Genomic DNA, 19,914 nt, shown 5'->3' with positions numbered 1-19,914 from the left:
CCCCGAGGACAGCTTTAACTGTGAACTATAATACCCACAATTCCATGCGCGCCATCGTCATACACTCACAGCCAATGGCTGACTGCGCCTGGGTCACATGACCAGTGGCGCAGCAGATTTGAATTGTTTGTGTAGTTGTGTGTTTTCGTGTTTGAATGCGGAGCAAAAAAAAAGAAGATCTGTGAATTTTCAGGAGAACTTGAGGTTTGTAACTTTGGCTTTAATGAAGCTGTGACCCGATGTGAGACCCGTGAGCCGAAGAATGAACCAAACTTCGTGTTAAAACTCTCAGTTTAAATCTCATGTCAGTTACCGTTTGGTTTAGGTGGAGAACTAACGGGTTAGCAGGCTAACGTTGCAGTTAGCATGAAGGTTAAAGCTCAGAGTTATCTTAAATTTGGTTTGTGTAAAGTATTGTTCTAATTGTTTAATTTGGTAGTTGAATGTGTCGCTGCAGGTCTGATCCGGATCAAACTGTTTCCCACAGAGAACAGAGAAACAACGGCGGGATGGCCTGTCGAGCTAGCAGCGGTGGGTTAACACTCACTGACCCTGAATCGGCTTTTGGCCACTGTCAGCGCCGTGTGCGCGTGATTCATTGACCGTTTCATTAACCGTGTTTGTGTCTGAACAGATCTGTTCTTTCTGCCTGACGAGAAGTTTGACTTCGATGTTTCTCTGTCACCTGCCAGGTAAGAGGCACATGCCGGTTTCTGTTAAACTCGGTTTCAGGTCCTCGGGACGTATGTACAGGTCCAGGATCAGCATAAAAATAATCCTAGCGTTTGACCCATAAACACGTTTGATTAGATTAAGTCCTTTAAAACTATATACAAAAGAATGCAGATAGGGGAAACTGCAGACTAGAACAATCTTGAACCCACTCTGTATGTTTGCACTCCACAGACCTCAGGAGGTTTTTTTTAACCTGTTATCCAGAAGTAGGTTATACTTTCACTGAGCACTTTATTAGGAACACAATACTATGACTAAGTAGTTCCTTCCTCTGAGGTTCTGCTCCATGTTTACATGATTGAGTCACATCAATTCTGCAGATTTGTCAGCTGCACATCCCAAAGGTTCCTGGATTCAGGGTAGCTCAGGATGGGATTTAAAAAGGTGGTTTCATTTCAGGAAAACATTTGTCAACAACTGGAACTGCATGAAATGGCAGCTTTAATGCAAGACCCTGAGATAAAACAGTCAGAAATCGTAGTGAATCCAATGCTCTCACCTTGTCACAGACAATAAAAACAGAAATGGGAATATTTACAAAAATGTTGCTGTGTTTTGGAGCTGTCACTCTCTTCATTCCTCTTGAGTTTGCCGGTGTGAGTTTCATCTCTCTGTTTTGATCCATCATTGCTGTGAGCTGTTTGCTCTTCTCAGCCTTGATGTCATTGATGTCTCTCTCTGCTCTGCAGCTCCAAAGGTGAAGAAGATGAGGATGAGGTGTTCATAGGTCCTGTCAGTCATAAGGAGAGGTGTGTTTCCGTTAATGTGGTGTCTCGGCTCGAGGACGGCGGCAGTGGAGTGCGGGTGAGCTGGAGCCCGCTGACTGGAGACCAGCTGGAGGCTGTGTGTCAGGAAGCCCACCAACTAGCCACCCAGCTGCAGAGCGGCGAGCCGAGCCGGTTGTGCGGCGAGGACGATGAGACCTCCGCCGCAACCCCCACAGAGGAGTTCATCCAGGATGCAGAGGCCAAACTGGACGTGCTCGGTCAGACCGCCAGTGCGCTCAGCCCCATCAAACGCCAGACCTTCTGCGTGCAGGACAGTCCCATGAAGCAGCTGCCCCCCGCTGTCCAGCGTCGCCTGCTGAGAGGAAGCAGCACCAATGCAGCTTCATCCACCCGTGTAACCGCCACCAACAAAGCTTCGTCCACGCGCCCCGCTAACACTAATGCAGCTTCAGCTGCCTGCCCTGCCTCTAAAGCTTCATCCACCCGCCCCGGTGCCAGACTCAGCACCTCCAGCCCTGTTGCTAGGGCCAAGGCTCAGCCCAGGACGGCACTGCGAGGGAAAACTGCACTGGGTGTTGGTGTGGTGCTGCCGAGTAAACCAGCTGTCCCGCCAACTTCCTGTTCAGCCAGCAAGAGCAGAGTGGAGAAAACCAGACTGCAACCACCAAGCAAAGTAGGAAAGAAGTTTGTTTTCTACTTTCCAGTTGTAGGACAAGTAGGACAGAGTGTGAAGGGGACTGGTCCCAGACCAGCTCTCCTGAGCCATCTGTGTCCTCCAGGACAGGCCAGCTGTGGGGCTGTTGGACTAGTTGAATACATCCCACTTTATTAATGTTGTGTACATGCACAAACTAATGGTTATTTAATAGTAAGTGTTGCAAACTGTGCAAGTTAATATCACATCTGCTTGCTCAGACATGAGCTGATAGATAAGTACCTGAGGTCCAATGTGCTGGACTGTTTCATGGTGCAGATCAGCCCTGGCCCCCGGTTTGGGGAACCACTGTGTTACTTGATAAATGAAGATGTGTCCATGTCACCTGTCGGCTCTTTTTGCAGGCGGTGGGAGCTTGGAGGCGGAGTCCAACCTCTCGTCCCTCCAGCAGGGCGGAGTCTTATGAGGATCTTCTCTCCGATTCGACGAGCGTGGCCTCTGACATCAGCGACTCGTCCCTCAACTCCAGCCAGCTTGGAAAACGCACACTGGCTCCACCCACCAAGGTAGCACATCTGTCCTCTGTGACACAGATGCCAAAGCTAACTCTGATTGGTTTATTGTGGAAATCTGCACAAACAGCTCCACCTGTTGGACAGAGTCAGACACTGCAGCCAAACTGATGACTTTATTTATTTTCTCCATCAGAGGAACCCCTCAGGTGTGAAAGCTCCACCCCTTCAGAGCAGGAAGGTGATGGACAGGAGGAACACATCCTCGTCTTCATCCTCAGTGTCCAGCTTCAACTCCAGCATGTCTCTGTCCCCTGCTAAAGGTATGTTTATCAGCCAACTCAGACGTCTACAGTGCCATTTGTGTCCCTCACTGAAGCTACGCTAACAGCTAACTTTCAGCTAAGTTACTGGTCTGTGTGCGTTTTCACTCTAAAAGCAAACCCCATGTCTTTTGTTGTCTTTTGTTCAGTGATAACAGGATGGTTTAAGGACTTTTTGTTTACATGCATTAAACTTAAAAGACATAAATTAAGCTTTTTCAGAAACACTGAGTTTAATGTAATGTACACACCAGGTTTAATGTTTTTATTTTGGCTCTATTTGTGGCATTTTTTTAAAGATTTATTTTTGCCATTTTTCCTATGTCTTTGATAGTTGACAGTTTAGAGAGAGACAGGAAACAAGGACAGAGAAACAAACCAGCTAACAACCCAACTCTCATCATCCAATCAGAACATGCAGCAGATCAGGTGTTGTGTCTCCTCTCAGGTAAACTGAACACTTCTCTAAACCGGAGTCTAAGTGGCTCCACTGGCCCCGCCCCCAGCAGCATCAACAGACCGACCAATCACAGCCAACCACGTCGATCCACTGTCTACGCCGCCGCAGAGCCAGCATCCTCCACCGCCGGCCGCCGCTCGCTGTCCGCCCAGGCCAGGAATCTGTCCGAGACAGAGCGCATCAAAGCCATCAGGTCCACACCTTTGAAGAGAGCTGAGGCCACGCCGCTCCAGGTGACACCCGCCAAGAGAGTTTTGGAGAGGACGGCCTCCGTCCCCCCCACCGCCTCAGTCCGCCCACAGAGTGGAGTGAAGGCCAAACCCAAACCTGAGGCCTTGGTCATACCAACGCCCAGCGGAGGAATCAGAGGAGCCCACCGTGGAGATGGTGAGAGATGCCAAGCTGTGTCCGGGCTGTCAGTGTAACGCCTGTTTCTTCAGTCAGATCAGTTTGTTTTCATCCTGAAGTTCATTCACGATACTGTTCTGTTTGTGTTCAGATGGAACATAGTTCATATTGGTTTCTTTAAACTAATCACGGGATGGCAACAGGTGCTTAAACTCCTGAGTTTTACTGACACCTAAAAAATTCAGACCAAACTCCAGAGAGAAAAATACGAATTCTGCTCCTGAAGCCTAAACTCAGCCACAGCAGCCAATCATCAGCTGTGTTGACAAACCCTATATTATCGTCAAATTTGCCTCAGTGCAATTTTTCTATTTAGCACGATAATCACTAAGAACAGAGCTGATAAGTAAAACTAAAGACACGAAGAAGAATCAGGACCAGTTCTGCAAGTAGCTTGGAACAACCGACCTGACAAGTGTCAGGTGTGCCTTTAGGTTTGTTCTGGTTACTGCACTTTGCATGAAGTTAACTGATAAATTAAAAAAAAAAGCTATGGCTTTATTTTTGAAAGCACCTTCATTTTACTTTTGTTGCCTGCACAGGTTTGAGTTAAGAACTTCACCTTCAGAACTGATCAGTTTTAAATGAAATCCTTGTTTCTGTATTTGATTATCTGACACACCCGTCTGTCTTTGTTTTTCACGTCCAGACGTCTCGAAGATACTGAAGCCAAAGAGACTGATGTCAGTGACCAGCATGGACAGGTAAACATCATACTACACTACACCACTATCATTGTAAACAGGCCATCAGCTGTACATTTATCACCACAGCTTCCTCTGACTCTGCTGAATTTGTTCAAACACGTGTGAGGCAGGGTGAGATCCTCATTTTTGTTCTTTAGAAGCTTGGATGAAGCAGAACAGGAAACCTTATGTCGCAATTTGGGTTGTGTTATACACAGGTGATCAAATCAAATGGAAGCACTCATGAACAGGCAGTATTCATCAGGCTGGAACACGTCATTCAGGGCAGATTTGAGAGGGTTTGTTGACTTGGAACACTTGTTAGATGGAGTCTGACAGAGAAAAGGAAACCGATTTCATAATAACATCACAGAATATTCTCACATTGGCTCCAGTGTGTTAACTGAAAGTAAACATAATTTTGTTTACAAGACTCCTCAACACTCCTCAGGGAGCGTTTGATTCTAGTGAAATGTGCTCTGAACAGTTTATCACTCAACGTGGCATAATGGCAGTGACAGGAGAGCTGGAGATGAGTTTAAGCAGCTAATCAATACATTTCTGTTAATGACAACAAATGACAATGTGAAGTGAATCCGATGAAGCCACAGAGAATTATCAGCTGCTGGTTTTCAGATAAAAAGCTCTAGAAAGCAACTGTACGCTACCTGCTGAGCAGACACACAGTTAGATACCAGATGGTGGAGCATTGAGCAGCCAAAGAGCCCAATGTTTCCCTCAGGAGTTGGTAGAGACCAAAATTAGAGCTAAAAGAGAGAGAATACTGGACGTGGATTCATGAGGTGGACACAAACACGGCTCCAAGTGCACCATCATGTTTCTCTGTAAATAAACAACTGCTTGCTAACAAGTTCAACATATCAACTTAAAAGGTGACATTTTGTCAGATTTGTGTCCACAACATGTTTCCACTGCCCCAAATGGACAAAAAGTATTGGTTAATGCAGGATAAGTACTGAGGAATATTTATTACATTAAGTTTCTGTTTAGTGGTGTCCTCATTAATCACCTTCCTCTCCCATAGTCTTCCTCAGAAGCCCTCTGCTGGTCCTCTGACGCCCTCTGCTGGTGGCTGCAAGCCGCTGCTGACAAAGGCACGTCGTCCCTCGGCCCTCCCCACCCCAGTTAGGCGCAGGGTGTCTGCCATTCCCACACCCACCAACCAGACCCGGCCCGTCAGGCTGCTGTCCAGCTCCGATGCTGCCCCCGCCCCCAGCTCTGCCAGGAAAGAAAGCAGCTACAGGTGAGATACAATCAGAAAGCTGCTCTGTTACCGTGACAACACATGCAGTGGTCTCACTTTATCAAGTATGTCTGTGTTGTTGTTTCTGCATAGCCCCGCCCCTGCTGACACACAGGAGGCGGAGCCTGTTGAGGCCCCCGACATCCAGCCCTTCTGTTTGGAAGAGGAGCAGCCCCCCACTGCCCCGCCCCCCAGCCCTCCACAGCCTGACCAGTCGGAGAGCACAGATCCTGGAGCACCGAGTCTGGGCCAATCAGAGCCCGTTAGTAACCTGATTGAACTGGAAACTATAGAGGAGAGCAACAGCAAGACACAGGAGGTCAGAGGTCACACTCACTTGTGTACAGACACGCCAGCTTAAAGTTTGTGTGGCATCAGTTTTTGTTCTGTGAATGGATTTGTCCTGGATCCTGGAACCTTATCAGTATTTAATTCCAGAATATAAAAAGTTCATGGTCTCGTTGCTTCTTTGAGTCTCAGAGTTTGTGGTCTTATCGCGGATTTTTGCTCTCATCGGTTCGTGGCCTCATTCTAGGTTGTGTTCTCATCACAGGTTTAAAATCTTTGACACTCCTAAATGTGAACGTGTGACTTTTGTCTCTTCATTGATTGTAAATAAATTTCATTAAACTAAGATGGCTCTGCCGTCACAGGCTGAAGCTCCAGGTTCATATACTGAGTCCAGAGTCTGGAGGAGCTTAGTCCTCCTCCGTTCAGTCTGATCGGCTGAATCTTTCAGGAGAACCTCACAGATCCTCATCACTCTGACGACCTCTCGGTTCTCCCTTCAGGTTCTCCTGTTGGATCTTCCAGCTCCAGCTCTGCAGCCTCAAGAGAAGCTGCTCATCGACCTGACCAACACCCCCGATCTGATCCGCACCAGCAGCAAGGCCTGCACCACAACTCAGGTAACACCTCACACCTGGTCATAGACACAGACAGTTTGTTGTGACAATGTGACGGCAATGATATGGAGTTATGCTACATGTCCAAAAGTATGTGGACACCCCTGCTTATGTCCTTCTGTGCACTTTGGGTCTGGGTCTGTTAATGTTTCTCTTTGTCTGCTGAACGTGTCAATAAGCAGCTGCTAACAAGTTCAGCATGTCGACTTAGAAGGTGATGGTTCATCAGTGCTGTGTCAGCATCTGTTTCTGTGCCCTTTAAAACCATGTGTATGTACCTGTTCATGATTTAGTAAAGATATTTTAAACTGACACAATAACATGAAAAGCATCCATTATTTTTTCTGCAGTTAAGGGATTTTTAAATTAAGAGGTGTTTTAAAAGATCAATTCTTATTTCATTGTGCGGCTCTGCCACAGCAGTTTGTGAACAGCCAGCTCCATAAAGAAATGATTTTCCCAGTGTGATGTTGAAGAGAGGAGGTAGAAATTTGAAAAAGCTCATTTATCTTGCTGTTTTTTAGAAAAAGAAAAAAACAAACTGTGAGACACTGATTATTTGTTTTATTTGTTTCAGCAGCTGATCGACCTGAGCTCTCCGCTCATCAAGTGGAGTCCAGAAGACAAAAGGGAGAACAATGCCCCACTCATCAACCTGTCCTTCTGATCCAGATCCTCCTCAAGACCTGGATCTGAGGGTCTCTGCAGTGAACTGGACTTAGCAGGTTTCTGTTTTCAGAAACTCTAATAATAATCCAGTTAACAACAAAGTTTTTATCAGTGAAGTCTTTACTAGATCTGAGTATTAAGTTTTAAATTATGAAAATATTCAGAGGTTGCTGAAGATTTTCTGCACCTGATTGTACCTTTCATTGTCTCCATCTCGCTGCTCTTATTATAATGTGCGAATAAATGTTGTTAATGTCACTATTGTAAACGGTGAGGGTGCTGTTCTGACCTCAGTTCATTCACATGGAAACATGAAAACAAAATAACATAAATCAGGCTTAAAACGTAGAAAATGTGATTAGAACCACACACGTTTTCAGACAGTCTGTCCTGGAAGACGTCCATAGTGTGTTCAGTTGTTCACATGAAAAGTGACATCTGATCATCAGATAAACATTTCTGATGAAGCACACTGACACCTAAAAAATTCAGACCAAACTCCAGAGAGAAAAATACGAATTCTGCTCCTGAAGCCTAAACTCAGCCACAGCAGCCAATCATCAGCTGTGTTGACAAACCCTATATTATCGTCAGTTTTACCTCAGTGCAATTTTTCTATTTAGCATGATAGTCACTAAGAACAGAGCTGCTAAGTAAAACTAAAGACATGAAGAAGAATCAGGACCTGACAAGTGTCTTTAAAAACAGGTGTGCTGAGGAAAACCTTTAGGTTTGTTCTGTTTACTGCACTATGTCGCAATGTGGGTTGTGTCCCACACAGGTGATCAAATCATAAAGAAGCACTCATGAACAGGCGGCATTCATAAGGCTGGAACATATCACTCAGGGCAGATTTGAGATTTTGTTTACAAGAACACTCCTCAGGGAGCGTTTGATTGGTTATAGCCAGCCTGACGGGCCGGGAAAGAAAGCAGCTACCTGACACAATAACATGAAAAGCATCCATTAATTTTTTTTTCTGCAGTTAAGGGATTTTTAAATTAAGGTGTGTTTTAAAAGATCAATTCTTATTTCATTGTGGGGCAAAAAAAGCAAACTGTTTTATTTGTTTCAGCAGCTGATCAACCTGAGCTCTCTGCTCATCAAATGGAGTCCAGAAGACTTAGCAGGTTTCTGTTTTCAGAAACTCTAATAATAATCCAGTTAAGTTAACAACAAAGTTTTTACCAGTGAAGTCTTTGCTAGATCGGAGTATTAAGTTTTAAATTAGGAAAATATTCAGAGGCTGCTGAAGATTTTCTGCACCTGATTGTACTTTTCATTGTCTCCATCTCGCTGCTCTTATTAGAATGTGTGAATAAATGTTGTTAATGTCACTATTGTAAACGGTGAGGGTCCTGTGTGTCCATGTGCACTCACTTGTGTACACACACGCCAGCTTAAAGTTTGTGTGGCATCAGTTTTTGTTCTGCGAGTGGATTTGTCCTGGATCCTGGAACCTTATCAGTATTTAATTCCAGAATATAAAAAGTTCATGGTCTCGTTGCTTCTTTGAGTCTCAGAGTTTGTGGTCTTATCGTGGATTTTTGCTCTCATCGGTTCGTGGCCTCGTTCTAGGTTGTGTTCTCATCACAGGTTTAAAATCTTTGACACTCCTAAATGTGAACGTGTGACTTTTGTCGCTTCATTGATTGTAAATAAATTTCATTAAACTAAGATGGCTCTGCCGTCACAGGCTGAAGCTCCAGGTTCATGTACTGAGTCCAGGGTCTGGAGGAGCTTAGTCCTCCTCCGTTCAGTCTGATCGGCTGAATCTTTCAGCCATCCTCCCAGTTAACTTCACCTTCAGAACTGATGTCAGTGACCAGCATGGTCAGGTACACATCATTCTACACTGCACCACTATCATTGTAAACCATCAGGCCATCAGCTGTACATTTATCACCACAGCTTCCTCTGACTCTGCTGAATTTGTTCAAACACGTGTGAGGCAGGGTGAGGCCCTTATTTTTGTTCTTGAGAAATTTGGATGACGCAGAACAGGAAGCTATATATTGCAATTTGGGTTGTGTTATACACAGGTGATCAAATCAAATGGAAGCACTCATGAACAGGCAGTATTCATCAGGCTGGAACACGTCATTCAGGGCAGATTTTTGATTTTGTTTGCAAGAACACTCCTCAGGGAGCGTTTGATTCTAGTGAAATGTGCTCTGAACAGTTTATCATTCAACATGGCATAATGGCAGTGACAGGAGAGCTGGAGATGAGTTTAAGCAGCTAATCAATACATTTCTGTTAATGACAACAAATGACAATGTGAAGTGAATCCGATGAAGCCACAGAGAATTATCAGCTGCTGCTTTTCACATGAAAAGCTCGTTCAGATGTGGTCTCAGCTCCCAAAATTGCATTAAACACTTCTGATGAAGCACACTGACAGCTCAGGTGCCATGTATCCATGCTCTTCAGTGTTCAGACTTGATCTCTGCTCCCAAATCATGTTTAGAAGCCAGTTAGGTTTTGGGACACCTGAAGACTTGACTGGACGAACCTTATATTGACTGTTTTAGCTGTGCTACCAACATGATATGCAGCAACAGCATGTTTGTTAACTTCAGGCCTCATTTTATTCTAAAAATGCTGTCAAAGCAGACACAGATCCAAAGTTTAAGTGTATGTGCACATGCAAATGTATGTACTTATGAATGAGGAAACAGAGAGAAGAAATATGCGTATCACTTTGGCAATCTGACAAAAATGTTCCTCCCAACAAAACCTAAGCCACAGCAGTGAAATGTGCTTGAAAGTCCAAAGCAAATGTCATTTCAGTGTTGGTGTCTTGCACCTTTTCCACCTGCTGGCAGGTTATGTGCCACGCTTAGACGTTCAGACGTGGTCTAAGCTCCCAAATTGCATCCAGAGGCTAGGCAGTGTTTGGGACACTGCAGAAGACTAGACTGGAATTTTTCATCATACTGTTGCCAGTAACTGTGCCACACTGAATGGAAAAAAAAAACTTGTTCATCCATCAACACACCCACAGCAGCAATTACTGTGGAATCCTGATCTGTTATATTCAGAGGTGACTGCCTATAAATATGAGGTTCAGTTTCCTGTTCAGTTCACTGAGTTTCTTTATTCCACTCAGCCAGAAGACGGGACTTTAGAAACCTCAGACTTTCCTTTCAAAGAAAACAGTTTTTATCTTTTGTAGTCGAAGACTGTTAATATGGTTGATAGAAACGTTGCACTGGAGGCTTTGGGTGTTCTCTGCAATGCCAATGTTACTTCTGTTCAAAAACAAAAATCACAAGCTGCTCCCAGTCTGCAGAGCAGCACAGCAGGAGCAGCACAGCAGGAGCAGCTGTTCATCAAGCAGCTCGTCTCCACTGTCCTGGATGCAGATGAAGCCAGGTAATTACTGCCACTGTGATTTTTGAAAATGGTGCACACTGTGTGTTTAAAATTTAATTCAGATGTGAATGACTGCATGAACAGACCACTTAACATCCTCCCCTCACATTACAGCCAGGTGTCAAGATCCATCTTCACTTGTGTAAAATCCATCTTGCAAGGCGGTGAGCCTTGCAAGGTGGATTGGGATGGATTGGAATGGATTGGGAGCATTTGGGAGGAGCCACCTACGGATGGCTCCTCTGCAACGGCAAAGAATCACATCATCGATGAGGAAGAGTTCTTCGCCCCGGAGTTTGACTATGATTTTGGAAGTCTGAAGGACACAGAGACTTACTGGAGAGGTGGAGAGAAATATGAACGTCCATGTGGTTGGTACCGTTTTGGCCTCAAGGTGAATATGTCTTTGTTTAATTTCACTTTAAACCCCCACTGTAATCCTTTACTAAAAAAGAAAAAGTAATCACATTAACTGTATCATGTCTCTTAGTAACGTGTTACTGCCCAAAACTGCTTCGTCAGAAACCAACCAAAACCTCTGATGTCATATGATGTTTTCTAACAGGTTCTGGACAAATATGGTGAGAATACCTGGTTGGGAACGCAGTACCGCAGCACCCAGTCAGTGGCAGGGGAGTGGCCTGTGTCCTACCACGGGACGTCGAAGAAAGGAGCTGAGGGCATCATCGAAGGACACTACGAGGTTTGATATGTATACATCCATTATTATCACTGTCTCTGTAACTGCGTGACTGAGTCCCACGTTAAATTTAAACACAGTGAAACCACCTCTGATATTTCTGTCTTCACTCTATTTAAAATGGAGGTAAATGGACTTCTTTGGCGTTTTAGATTTAACTTCAGGTGGCTTGTCACACCTGTCCTCACTGGCTCCAGGTCAGTTTCCAGTGTCTGAAATGTTCTTTTTCCATTTTTACTCAATAAACACATTCACTGTTTTCCTGCTCATACTTGTATTTAACAGGCAGGTCCAGGGCAGGCGTATGGCAGGGGAATTTATTCTACCCCGGACATCTCTGTGGCGATCAGCTACGCCAAAACATTCACCTCCGGCACAACGGGCAAGACCTACAAAGTGATTCTGCAGAATCGAATCAACCCCGAGTACAGAAAGAAATACAACAACGATAAGTACTGGCTGGTTCCCATCCCCAAAGGAACATCAGACGAAGAAGAGAAGAAGATGGTAGAAAGCGCCATCCGTCCTTATGGCCTCCTGCTGAAAGAGGTCTGACAGAGAAAGGACAGAGGGCTGCCTGCTTCTGGGAATTTCCTGTGCTGAAAATGTACAATTTTCAATAAAGCCATAATACATTGAATAAAGTTTGAAAGTAATTTGGAATCAGTGTCTGTCCACACCAAAGAGGACACCGTGGCCAAATATTTACAGACATTATCTCATGCTTGTATGCTTTAGCAAAACTGGTAAATGAAGCAATAATCAACTACAGAATTGTGTCAAACCCCCAATGTGTAAGCCAAAAAATGTTTGATTGATTGATTTTTCAATTGGAGAAATAAAAAAAGTGTCAGATCAAGTTTAAAATCAGAATTTGTTGGTCTGTTTATTGCTGGTGTGAGGAGAGACAGCTTTATTCAGCTGTACATGAGGAATATGTGTCCGCATGGACCACCGTCATTTCCCTTTTTCACTCTTACTTACACGAAGTGAAAAAAATGTCCACAGTGCAAACAGCAGTCGTGACCTTAATGTGATTTCCCGGCAGAGGGACGTTTTTCCTGCCTCGAAAGTGAAAGTGCTTCAGAGCGAAGCTGCAGGTTGAGCGGTGCAGAGTATTTTTGGCTGTGTAAGATGATCCTGGTGGGCTGCCTTTCCCCTTCAGATATAAAGCCCACCCTGCAGTTTGTTCCGTATTTAACCAGAACCAGGACACGATCAGAGAAGAAGAGCCCCCCATCAGCACTTTGATTTTTACTTTTTTAAAGAACTTTTATATAAATATATATATATATATTTTTTGACTGAACAGCTTCAGAATGACAGAAAGCCAGGTCGTACTGGACGCACTGTCCACCCTCTTCAGTGCGGTGGTCACATCTATTCAGTCAGAGAAGTCGCAGGGCTCAGACTCTACTGATTCTCTGTCCGCAGACCAAAAACTGACCATCGCAACCTTCATGACTGCGCTCATAGGAGGGTTTGTATGCAGCTTCTTCCACTGGTTGAGTCTTTGTGTTGATCTGTTGTGTGACCTCTCGATCTCTCCTGTCACATCTGTTTTATGTCTGTTCTCTTGGTTTCATGTTGTTCTACATGTGTAAAACAAACAAACAAACAAACAAACAAACAAACAAACACTAAACTTTTTCTCCACACAGGTTACCTGCTTTAGGAGCTTCACTCAAGAAAGCAGGGTATGACTGATTCTCCCTCTCTCTCTCTCTCTCTCTCTCTCTCTCTCTCACACACACACACACACACACATTTATATATGTATACCTGTATATACATATTTTGTATTGTTGTGTCTGTGATAAAACAAAAACAACTAAAACAAAACCTTGTCTCCACACAGTTTTTCTCAGACATGTAAACACATCATTGATGAGGAAGAATTCTTGGATCCAGACTATGACTATGATTTCACTGATGTGAAGGACACGCAGACGTTTTACAGAGGCGGGGAGGTGTACGAACGCCCCTGCGGCTGGAAGCGTTACGCTCTCAAGGTGAAAACAGCTGCACTGAAATTCGTTCACACTGCACATTTAAAAGAAAAAAGAAAACTTTTTTTATGTTTTATTTTATTTTATTTTTAAACTCGGACTTACTTGAGACCTTAAACCAAAGAGCAGCCTAACGCCGGCCTTGTACGGTTCTCTGCCTGCTATGATTCGTTTGTACTTTTTGTTTCGTCTCAGGTTCTGGATAAATACCGGGATGGAAACGCCTGGCTGGGAGAGCGAGGCCACTGCACCACCACACACTCCGAGGACGGGGAGTGGCCCGTGGCCTACCACGGGACGTCGAGGAGCGGCGCTCGAGGCATCATCACAGATCAGTTTAAGGTTTGTTTTATTTCTGTTATGATGATGATGGTGAAGGTGACCATGGTTTTTTTGTGTGTGAACATCTGTAAAATGTGTGTGCCTGCGTTAGGAACGGGGCCATGACTGGGTCTGTAGACCTCAGTGATAAAAGTGAGACCAGGCACAGATCAGGGCCAGGTTATAAACCTGCTTCTGAAGCCGAGTGTTCCCAGTAGAACAGAGGCCTCAGGAACAGTGAGTTTGTCGTCAGGCCAAACTGAGAAACCGAGCACAGAGGGCCTCGGTCAGGGAGGTGACCGAGCACCCAGCAGTCAGTCTGATGGAGCATCAGAGGTCCACTGCAGAGATGGATGGACCTGAACTCCGTCAGTCAGGCCCAGACAGGACAGAGTAAAAGGCAGGTGACAGCCTGCGCAGAGTTTGTTTAACAGAGCATCTGGGAACACGAGCCAAAATATGTCACAAGTTCCAGTGTTTCAGGTTAATTGGTCAAACGTTGACCTGTGTCATTTCCTCTCAACAGCCTGGTCCTGGCCAGAAGTACGGCAGGGGGATTTATTGTACCCCGTACCTGTCTGAGGCCACGCCTTACACCGAACCCTTCAGCTCCACCTCAAAGGGCAGAGAGTACCAAGTGGTTCTGCAGATTCGAGTCAACCCAAAGTACAGAGAGAAACACAACAAGGGTAAATACTGGCTGGTTCCCATCAAAGAAGGGCTGACGGAGGAAGAGGAGCAGGAGATTGTGGATAAAGCCGTCCGCCCTTACGCCATCCTGATGAGACGTCTGTGATGGAGCAGAAATTAGTTGATATGTATAAAACATATGCAGGAGAGAATAACATTTTGCACAGTTGAAGGAGAATGATGTTTGTGTGTTTCTGAATGATCGCATTTACTTGGCTCATTCTAGTGTGTTATAAACCTAAATATTCTTAACTCTTTGTGTTTGTGTAACTTTGTGTTTTTGTTTTTCCATTTTTTCTTAAAAAAATAAAAAGTGAATTATTATGTATGAATGTTTCTGTCAATGAGTAATTCTTTCTGACCAGATTTAGTCCAGAAATCATTTTAAAAGAAAAAAAAAAGAAAAGAAAAGATAATATTATAATATAATAATATTTTAAAACAGGAACAGAATAAATCATTAAATCTACAATACTTACATAACTGCAGTAAAATAAATATGTCAATTTTTACATCAAAATAATGACACTTGAAGAATTTCACTTTCTAAAGAAAAATTATGATCTTGTGGGTTAGAATTTTGATATATCAAGTCAGTTTTTTGTTTTCTTCTCATATTTTAATATGAAGAAAAACTCTCCTCCTTACAGTTTAGTATGGAAGCTCTTTTAAAAAAAAAAAAACAACTCATAAAAATGCTGAATTTGTATTTTGTCAGTTTTTATTTACAAGGCCAAAAAATGTTCTATCAGAATTTGCAATCTTAGGGTGATTTTTACAGAAAAAGAAAAAGAGGAAACCTCACAGTTCATTAAAAGTTTGACAGTCAAAAATGTTACTTTCCATGAGGCTGTTAGTCAAATGTTTGAGACATCAAGTCAAAATAATGACATAGTGAGTCAAAATTAGGACTAACTAACTTCCTAATTTCACTTTGTGCATGTTTGTTTTGGATTGTCAGGGCTGCTGAAATTAACAACAAATAAAGTCATAATCTCAATGAACCTCAATGGTTTATTCTTTATGCAGCAGGTAGACATGGACCAGGTGTCCTTAGGGACAACACTCTCACAGGGTCCCCCAAACGCTTTTCCAGGACAATCTTTGCAACCACAGGCAGATTTCAGTTAAGGTGGGAATTGGCAGCGTGTTTTCAAGGCAAAGGGCATCTTATCACTGAGCACAGCAGTGGGGCTTTTTTTCAGTAGATGTGCTGAAGCTTATAAGCAGGAGCCGCAGGAGGATCCAGGTGTGAACGCCGGTAACCTGCAGGCTGGTAACATGGATCTGCTGAAGTACGCACTCGGTCTCCTGATCGTCCTCGTGGTCTCCGACTGCTCCTGGGCTGAAGAGAAGGTGAGGAAATGTGTAAACATCTTTGTGCTCAGAACGAGAAAATAATAAGATTCAACATAAAGATGAAATGGTGACTGAGTTTGTGTTTCATTGGTAAAACCTGTGTGACGTCAGAGTAACTCTCTCATCCTGCCTCTCTTCTCTGGGTGAGTATTTCTAATCCAAACCCAGAGAACAATGAACAACTGATGCTGAAATAAATTTTAAGTATAAAATGAAGAATCAAGAAAATTGTATTTAAAGGTGAAATATTCATTTGTTTTATTGCCATTTTTACTTGTCAGTCTTTAATAATACTATTTAATACTATTTGCACTTTACTATTTGCCACTACTTGTCTTTTTTGTTGTTTTTGTTGTTGTATGTGTTCTTGCTGTGTAACACCTAAAACTAAAGTGAACACTCAGCTCTGCACATGAAGACTGAACAGCATGTGAGGAATTCAAACATCATGAAGCTGTTTGCAAGACACTATTGTTCTAATGGTCAACATGTTGTTGGACAGTCAGCTGATTACAAAGAGACACAAAACAACCACAAAGAGACTCAGTTTGACCTTGTGGTCTGAGTGTGTGGTTTTAATTCATCAAAACACATGAAGAGTTTTCCATTTGATTTAATGAAGCCACCCTACATAAATGCATTTACTTTTTCAGGTGAGTCCTTGCTAACGAGTAATGTCATGTCCCTGATCCAGGATCTGTCCGTCTCTGAGCTGCTGTGGAGGGCCAACAAAGATGTTGGTAAGACACTTCACACGTCCAAATCCATGGTTTTGTTTTTTTAGAAGAAGAATCTGCTGATGTCAGTCAGCTGATCCACAAAGCTCTGTCCAAAAGTATGTGGACACTCTTGTCCTGGCATTGCTTTTTGGATTTTTGGACTCTGAGGAATCTTCTGTTGGGACTGTACCTGATGCCTCTGAAGGAGTGTTGACTTTTTCAGTTCAACTGGTGACAAGAACTCCTTTAGCGGTGAAAGAGGACGTGAAGAATCTCTTTTTATCTTCTACTCACCAAGACCTCCTCTGTTCCTGAACTGCACTGTGTAAAGTAAAGCCTTTGTTGCTTCCTGTGAAATCCTGTTGGTGGATCAGTGACAGTCCAGCATCCCAAATTCAAGACCCTGGAAACTTCTATAGAAAGAGTTTTGTTCCATAAAGACTTTAACCAAAAAAAAAAAAAAAAGACCAATTAATTATAATCAGATGAGAAATCGAATAAATATCATATGTTAAATAATCTTAGTCAAACCTTCCAGTAACATGTTGATACACTTTCAAGGGTCAAATAAAAAATAATTTAGTGGGTGAAGTCACTGATTGTGTTTTCATTAACGTTTTCCTCCAACAGTGCACACGGAGGAGGAGCCATTCGTCATGGATGACATTGCTTATGACAACGTAAATGAGAGAAACGCTGATCAGTGCACATCCCGCGGCTGCATGTGGAGCAAGTCTGCTGATGGAAAGGTGCGCGTGCCCTTCGTCATCGCCACGCACTACTGTAAGTGACTGAAACATTTTTATCAACGGGTCACACACAGACTTTATTAACTGTTGACTAAGACATTTAATGTAATGCAGAGCCATAAAGTGGCTTGTGGTGTGTTTCATTTCTCAAACACCAAATGGGAGTTTGTAGCCAAACCATCTAACTTTCATCATGACACAAGACATTTACAAGTTTGGAAGCAAGGCCAATACAGGCCAAACATTTGGAAGCAGCTCCAAGTTTCTGTTCACAATGCCTTTCTTAAAAACCAGCATGAGTTCTATGAATTGTGGGACGTATTTACTGCATGATCAGACGAAAAAAGGAGGAAGGTGTTCTTTGAAGGATGGTTTGGCCCCCTCTGTCTCCAGACCTCTCTCCAGTTGAGCTTGTGTGGGATGAATTGGATCGATCAGTCAGAAAAGTGAGTCCCACAAATCAGCAGTCTCTCACTGATGAACTTAAGAAAGCTTGGAGTACAATTCCAGGCACATACCTCAAAAAAACCAGTGGAACGAATGCCTCGTAGATGCCACGCTGTTGTTAAAGCCAGAGGAGGTTACTTTGAATTTACAATAATCAAATAGAATTCATTGTTATCCAGGAGCATCTTTTTGATTGACTAATTATTAGTCCTCGTGATTAAGATTGAAAAGCATCATTAATTTTAACCGTTCAGCAAAATCAGGCTTCGTCTTTGACTCTTCTGGTGTTGGACATCAAATCTTAAAGCATCAGCAAAGCCTGCTTACACACGTGGAAACACGTCTTCTCAGTTTTTCCCGTTTTTTCAACCTTTATCCTAATTTTGTTTTTATTTAACCAGGTTCTTCCCGGTGAAATAAAAATTTGTTTAGGATCAAGACAAAAGCTGCAGTGACAAACATTAAACATGCACATGCTGATAAGCACGTGTGTGCATGTGCTGCAGATATTTTTGAGCACATGTGTGCACATGTATGTTTTCTCTGACCTGCGTGCATCTCCTCAGCTTCTCGCGAGCGCTCCATCATCGAGCGCGGGTTGCAGTCCTTCCACGACGTCTCCTGCATTCGCTTCGTCCCAAGAACCGGCCAGAAAGACTACCTGAGCATCCAGTCCAACAATGGGTAACAGTGTGTGTGTGTGTGTAAACTGTACACAACTCATGAACTCAAACGTGTGTTTGTGTGTAATGAAATGTAAGATAATGGACACCAGATGTGATTACACACAGTACTGTGGATCCCAACTAATTATTCTGTAAGCACAGGTCTTGTTTCAAATATTCCCTCATTTAGTTTAATACTGGATATCATTTGAAATTAAAGTGAGTTCATGACTGAGCCATGAACTGTTCCTTCCTGCTTCTTCTTCTTCTCCTTCTTCTTCTTCTTCTTTTCTCTGTCATTATATGAGTGCAGGTGTTACTCCTACGTCGGCCGCCGTGGCTACGCTCAGACGTTGTCTCTGGACCGTCAGGGCTGCCTCTACCACAGCACCGTCCAGCACGAGCTGCTCCATGCGCTCGGCTTCAACCACGAGCAGTGTCGCTCCGACAGAGACCAGCACATCCGAATCCTGTGGGAGAACATCCAGTCCGGTCAGGACCCGGGCGTCCACACACAAACCCACAGATGATCAATCAATTATTAAAATCATCCATTAGTAACAGATATATATGATTAATCAATTAACAGTTATTCCATCAGTCAGCTCATCAGTTAATTGATCAATCCTCGCACCTCTTCCAAATTTTGTTCCAAATCCTGAAACCAAATCTTAATCCTAAAATAATCCTAAAGTTCTTCAGCTTTTCCTGAGCCTCTGTGCTGTGATTTTTGCCTCACAGGTTGGGAGTACGCCTTCGACAAGCTCGACACCCTGAACCTGAACACCCCCTACGACTACAACTCCGTCATGCAGTACCACAGGTCTGAGGAGACCAACCATTCATCTGTTTACTCAGAGAGTCATTGGCATTGGAACAAACAGACAAACCTGATGAAGCAACACATAGTTTCCACTTTTTCAGTCAACACCACACGTACTTCATTGTGTGTATTAATTCCAGGTATGCCTTCTCTGGGAACAATAAGCCCACCATGGTGCCCATCCCCAACGCCAACGTTGAATTCGGCACGGCCACCCAGATGAGCAAGAACGACATCGCCCGACTGAACAGGCTGTACAAGTGTTAAACAGTAAGAGAGATGCAACACACTCTAGTTTTATATTCACATGACATACAACACAACCAAGAAAAGGAAATATAAGTTTGTTTGTTGCCTTTAACACGTTTCTCTTTCTTTCTCCGACAGGTGATGAAAACAGAAAACGTGACATCAGTTCACATGTTAAACCAGCTATTTAAAACTCTGAGGATGTTTTCTCACTCTTTAGGACAAATGAGGACATTGCATTGATAATAAACCTTCATGTTTGTGTTCACTGAAGCCGTGTTTGTTGTTTGTGCACTTATAGACACTTGTGTAACTTACTGTGGTGGGGAATCCTCCCCTACTCTAGGTGGAGCTGCTGAGTGCAGCCTTGAGCCAGTCCCTCCTAATTCCTCCCAATCAGGAACAAGTTATAAAAGACACCTGTGATCTTTTGTCTCTTTCTTTGCCTCCTGCTCTGTCC

At 43.5% G+C, this 19,914-nt stretch overlaps 3 protein-coding genes across 5 annotated transcripts; all 3 read left to right on the top strand.

The window, feature by feature from the left end:
- The first annotated feature begins 116 nt into the window (after nt 1-116).
- On the top strand, nt 117-7,603 carry gtse1 (G-2 and S-phase expressed 1). Of its 3 annotated transcripts, none has more exons than XM_041038647.1 (12): nt 117-204; nt 458-531; nt 635-692; nt 1,425-2,136; nt 2,523-2,684; nt 2,827-2,953; nt 3,402-3,800; nt 4,471-4,525; nt 5,553-5,771; nt 5,865-6,090; nt 6,563-6,679; nt 7,254-7,603. In XM_041038647.1, exons 2-12 carry the CDS (start codon nt 510-512, stop codon nt 7,341-7,343), a joined length of 2,187 nt encoding a protein of 728 aa, XP_040894581.1. In that variant the 5' UTR covers nt 117-204; nt 458-509; the 3' UTR covers nt 7,344-7,603. The 3 variants fall into 3 exon arrangements, with proteins under 3 accessions (XP_040894581.1, XP_040894579.1, XP_040894580.1); XM_041038645.1 differs by having other exon boundaries at nt 183-204; nt 440-531; XM_041038646.1 differs by having other exon boundaries at nt 186-204; nt 440-531; nt 7,257-7,603.
- A 5,036-nt stretch (nt 7,604-12,639) lies between these two features.
- Nucleotides 12,640-14,765, top strand: LOC121182387. Its single transcript, XM_041038851.1, has 5 exons — nt 12,640-12,903; nt 13,085-13,120; nt 13,282-13,435; nt 13,628-13,774; nt 14,280-14,765. Exons 1-5 carry the CDS (start codon nt 12,743-12,745, stop codon nt 14,547-14,549), a joined length of 768 nt encoding a protein of 255 aa, XP_040894785.1. The 5' UTR covers nt 12,640-12,742; the 3' UTR covers nt 14,550-14,765.
- Nucleotides 14,766-15,667: 902 nt separating this feature from the next.
- LOC121182323 (high choriolytic enzyme 1-like) lies at nt 15,668-19,724 on the top strand. The gene is made up of 8 exons (XM_041038766.1): nt 15,668-15,799; nt 16,497-16,542; nt 17,152-17,304; nt 18,284-18,401; nt 18,696-18,874; nt 19,124-19,205; nt 19,346-19,475; nt 19,593-19,724. The coding sequence occupies exons 1-7, from the start codon at nt 15,725-15,727 to the stop codon at nt 19,470-19,472; spliced, it is 780 nt and encodes a 259-aa protein (XP_040894700.1). The 5' UTR covers nt 15,668-15,724; the 3' UTR covers nt 19,473-19,475; nt 19,593-19,724.
- The last annotated feature ends 190 nt before the right edge of the window (nt 19,725-19,914 follow it).

The sequence above is a fragment of the Toxotes jaculatrix genome, chromosome 5 (assembly GCF_017976425.1).
Source record: "Toxotes jaculatrix isolate fToxJac2 chromosome 5, fToxJac2.pri, whole genome shotgun sequence".
Taxonomy (NCBI): Eukaryota; Metazoa; Chordata; class Actinopteri; family Toxotidae; genus Toxotes; species Toxotes jaculatrix.
The sequence above is the reverse complement of the archived record's forward strand: the minus strand, read 5'-3'. Positions and strand labels throughout refer to the sequence as shown.

Bases quoted from the DNA above. Each gene is read 5' to 3' on its own strand.
- LOC121182323 (XM_041038766.1), top strand. From the start codon at position 15,725: ATGGATCTGCTGAAGTACGCACTCGGTCTCCTGATCGTCCTCGTGGTC. The intron at 16,543-17,151 runs GTAAGACACTTC...TTCCTCCAACAG, and splicing joins GAGGGCCAACAAAGATGTTG to TGCACACGGAGGAGGAGCCA. The intron at 19,206-19,345 runs GTCTGAGGAGAC...TATTAATTCCAG, and splicing joins TCCGTCATGCAGTACCACAG to GTATGCCTTCTCTGGGAACA.
- gtse1 (XM_041038645.1), top strand. From the start codon at position 444: ATGTGTCGCTGCAGGTCTGATCCGGATCAAACTGTTTCCCACAGAGAA. The intron at 3,801-4,470 runs GTGAGAGATGCC...TTTCACGTCCAG, and splicing joins AGGAGCCCACCGTGGAGATG to ACGTCTCGAAGATACTGAAG. The intron at 5,772-5,864 runs GTGAGATACAAT...GTTTCTGCATAG, and splicing joins AGGAAAGAAAGCAGCTACAG to CCCCGCCCCTGCTGACACAC.
- LOC121182387 (XM_041038851.1), top strand. From the start codon at position 12,743: ATGACAGAAAGCCAGGTCGTACTGGACGCACTGTCCACCCTCTTCAGT. The intron at 12,904-13,084 runs GTTTGTATGCAG...TTCTCCACACAG, and splicing joins ATGACTGCGCTCATAGGAGG to GTTACCTGCTTTAGGAGCTT. The intron at 13,436-13,627 runs GTGAAAACAGCT...GTTTCGTCTCAG, and splicing joins GGAAGCGTTACGCTCTCAAG to GTTCTGGATAAATACCGGGA.